Genomic DNA, 2,185 nt, shown 5'->3' with positions numbered 1-2,185 from the left:
TTCCATGTTATGAAAATATTTCAATCACAAAATTGAAGAAGGTATGCATGTATTGCTTTAAAGAAACAAAATATCATTACTTCCTTTGATTTTGATCAAAGAACATAACAGCACTTTTTACACGTCCCTTTGTCTCATTCCACTTTCATTAGTACAAACTCTTCTAAAATGAAATTCATTCCTCCTTTTCAGAATTTCACCCCAGAATATTTGCATGGCATTCTCAAACATTACAATATTGTTTCTTAACCTTAAAGCCAATAAATAAAGATAATGCTTTCAAATTGCCTCATTATCAAACTGGGTCTAAAGAAGATAAACAAATTAAAGCAAATAAATAAACATCATAAAATCCAAGCTATCCATCAACATAGCAATGGTGTCACAGTTTCAAACAACTATAAGAAATAAGCCATTAAAATGACCATGAATTCATAAACTTAAACAAGGAAATCATCTAAGAAAAACTTACTTTTCAATTCAACTAGTTGAAACCAAGCTTTCAACGTAATCTTTGATAAGAAACCACCTTATGCCATCGTCAAAATTTGTTTTCTCTACTCTATTATCTTTCAAATTATAGACTATTGGTTTCTTGTCTCTATTCCATGTCAATATTAATGTATTATCATTCTCAGATAGACACAATGGGAATAAGATAAATCGAGATCCGTATGGCACCGAATTAGTGAAGACACTAAAATCAATTTGAAGCCTTTGATAACTAATTTTAAAGAGCTGAGTCCAAGACTCTTGAATTCTAAATTCCTTCATCTGCCATATAATAAAATCAGTTCCTCGAAAATCATGAGATAAACAAAGGGAGCCCATCAACTGGGAAAGAGTTGGCTGAATGAGTGGAACTTCATCGAAACCCCGAGGAAGCAACAGCTGATGGTATGTCTCCGTACTCAAATCAAGTGAGATGATCACAAATTGGTCGATAGTAATAAGTTTCCAATCAATTTCATGTTCATATGGAAACTCATTTCGAATGGCCAACCAGTTAAGAGTCCCACTTACATGCACACCTTGATTGATACCCGAAAGTTGATGTTGACAGTCACTATAAGGAGCACTGCAAATAGGAATTATGGGAAAACTTTGAATATTTCTCCAAATATTATCCTCTAAATTGAAAACTCTCACCTCGTTTTTACTTGGATGAAACGCGACAATCTTATAAATGTTTGATGAAATATCGTAACCAAACGCAAACATCCACCTAAGACGACTAAACTTCATACAAGGGAACACTATTTTGTTAGATAATGTAATGGTTGCCGGATTCCATATATAAAGCAAGATATCTTCTTTATTCGGAAAATAACCGATTAAGCATAACAATCCATTGCAGGAACCAATAGGACCGATGAATCCTTTGCCGTCATTCAATTGTAAATTAAGGTTATCAGCGAGGAGGACGGGAATGATATCCGGTACACTACGCAGGGGGAAACATGTGAAGTTGAAACCATTGCTAGGTATGTAGAGTAACAAATATAGTATGAGGTTGATGTTTCTTGAAGATCGCTTAAGGTGATGGTTGACGAATGTGGGATCGTATATGAGGGTGTTCCATGATTTGGAGACACACCTCAGTCGCATCAGAGATTTTACGGGAAGGAATGATAGAACTTCTGTGATAAGTTCGTCAGGGAGATATACAGGCAACATGGGTAGAGAGTCACTCATGAGATGAGAGCTTTGTAATGAGTCGATGGAGTAGTAGAATATACTGACTGTGGAAACCCTAACACGCTGGTTTTGAATAAATTGTAACCAAACCTAACGATAAGGATTAAAGCAGAGAAGCTAGGGCTTTTAGGAACAAACTAAAAAAAAATACTGAATCCAAAATATTGTTAATTATAATGTAAACATCAAAACTAATTAAATTTAAAATAGGCACAGTTTTAAAACCGAACCGTTCCGGCTGGTCAGACAGTTTAGACAGTTTTTTTTCAATAGAAAATGGAATTCATTCAAAAAGGACTATAAGGGATACTCCACCCGATTACATGAGAAAACGAAAAAACCTCTATCTTCTAGACAGTTAATTGGAGAATAGAGCGGTCCGGTAAAATTATCGGACCATTGTTACAATTGACCCGATGAAAACTGGAGTAACCCGATCGATTCAATAGTCAGACCTGTGAACGGGTTAGTTTCTTGATTCGGCGGA

At 35.2% G+C, this 2,185-nt stretch overlaps 1 protein-coding gene across 1 annotated transcript; it reads right to left on the bottom strand.

Annotated features, from left to right (window-relative positions):
- Nucleotides 1-480: 480 nt before the first annotated feature.
- Nucleotides 481-1,695, bottom strand: LOC131613877 (F-box/kelch-repeat protein At3g23880-like). Its single transcript, XM_058885516.1, has one exon. The coding sequence runs from the start codon at nucleotides 1,693-1,695 to the stop codon at nucleotides 481-483; it is 1,215 nt and encodes a 404-aa protein (XP_058741499.1).
- Between the last annotated feature and the right edge of the window lie 490 nt (nucleotides 1,696-2,185).

Source organism: Vicia villosa, linkage group LG6 (assembly GCF_029867415.1).
Source record: "Vicia villosa cultivar HV-30 ecotype Madison, WI linkage group LG6, Vvil1.0, whole genome shotgun sequence".
NCBI classification, from domain to species: Eukaryota; Viridiplantae; Streptophyta; class Magnoliopsida; order Fabales; family Fabaceae; genus Vicia; species Vicia villosa.
The sequence above is the reverse complement of the archived record's forward strand: the minus strand, read 5'-3'. Positions and strand labels throughout refer to the sequence as shown.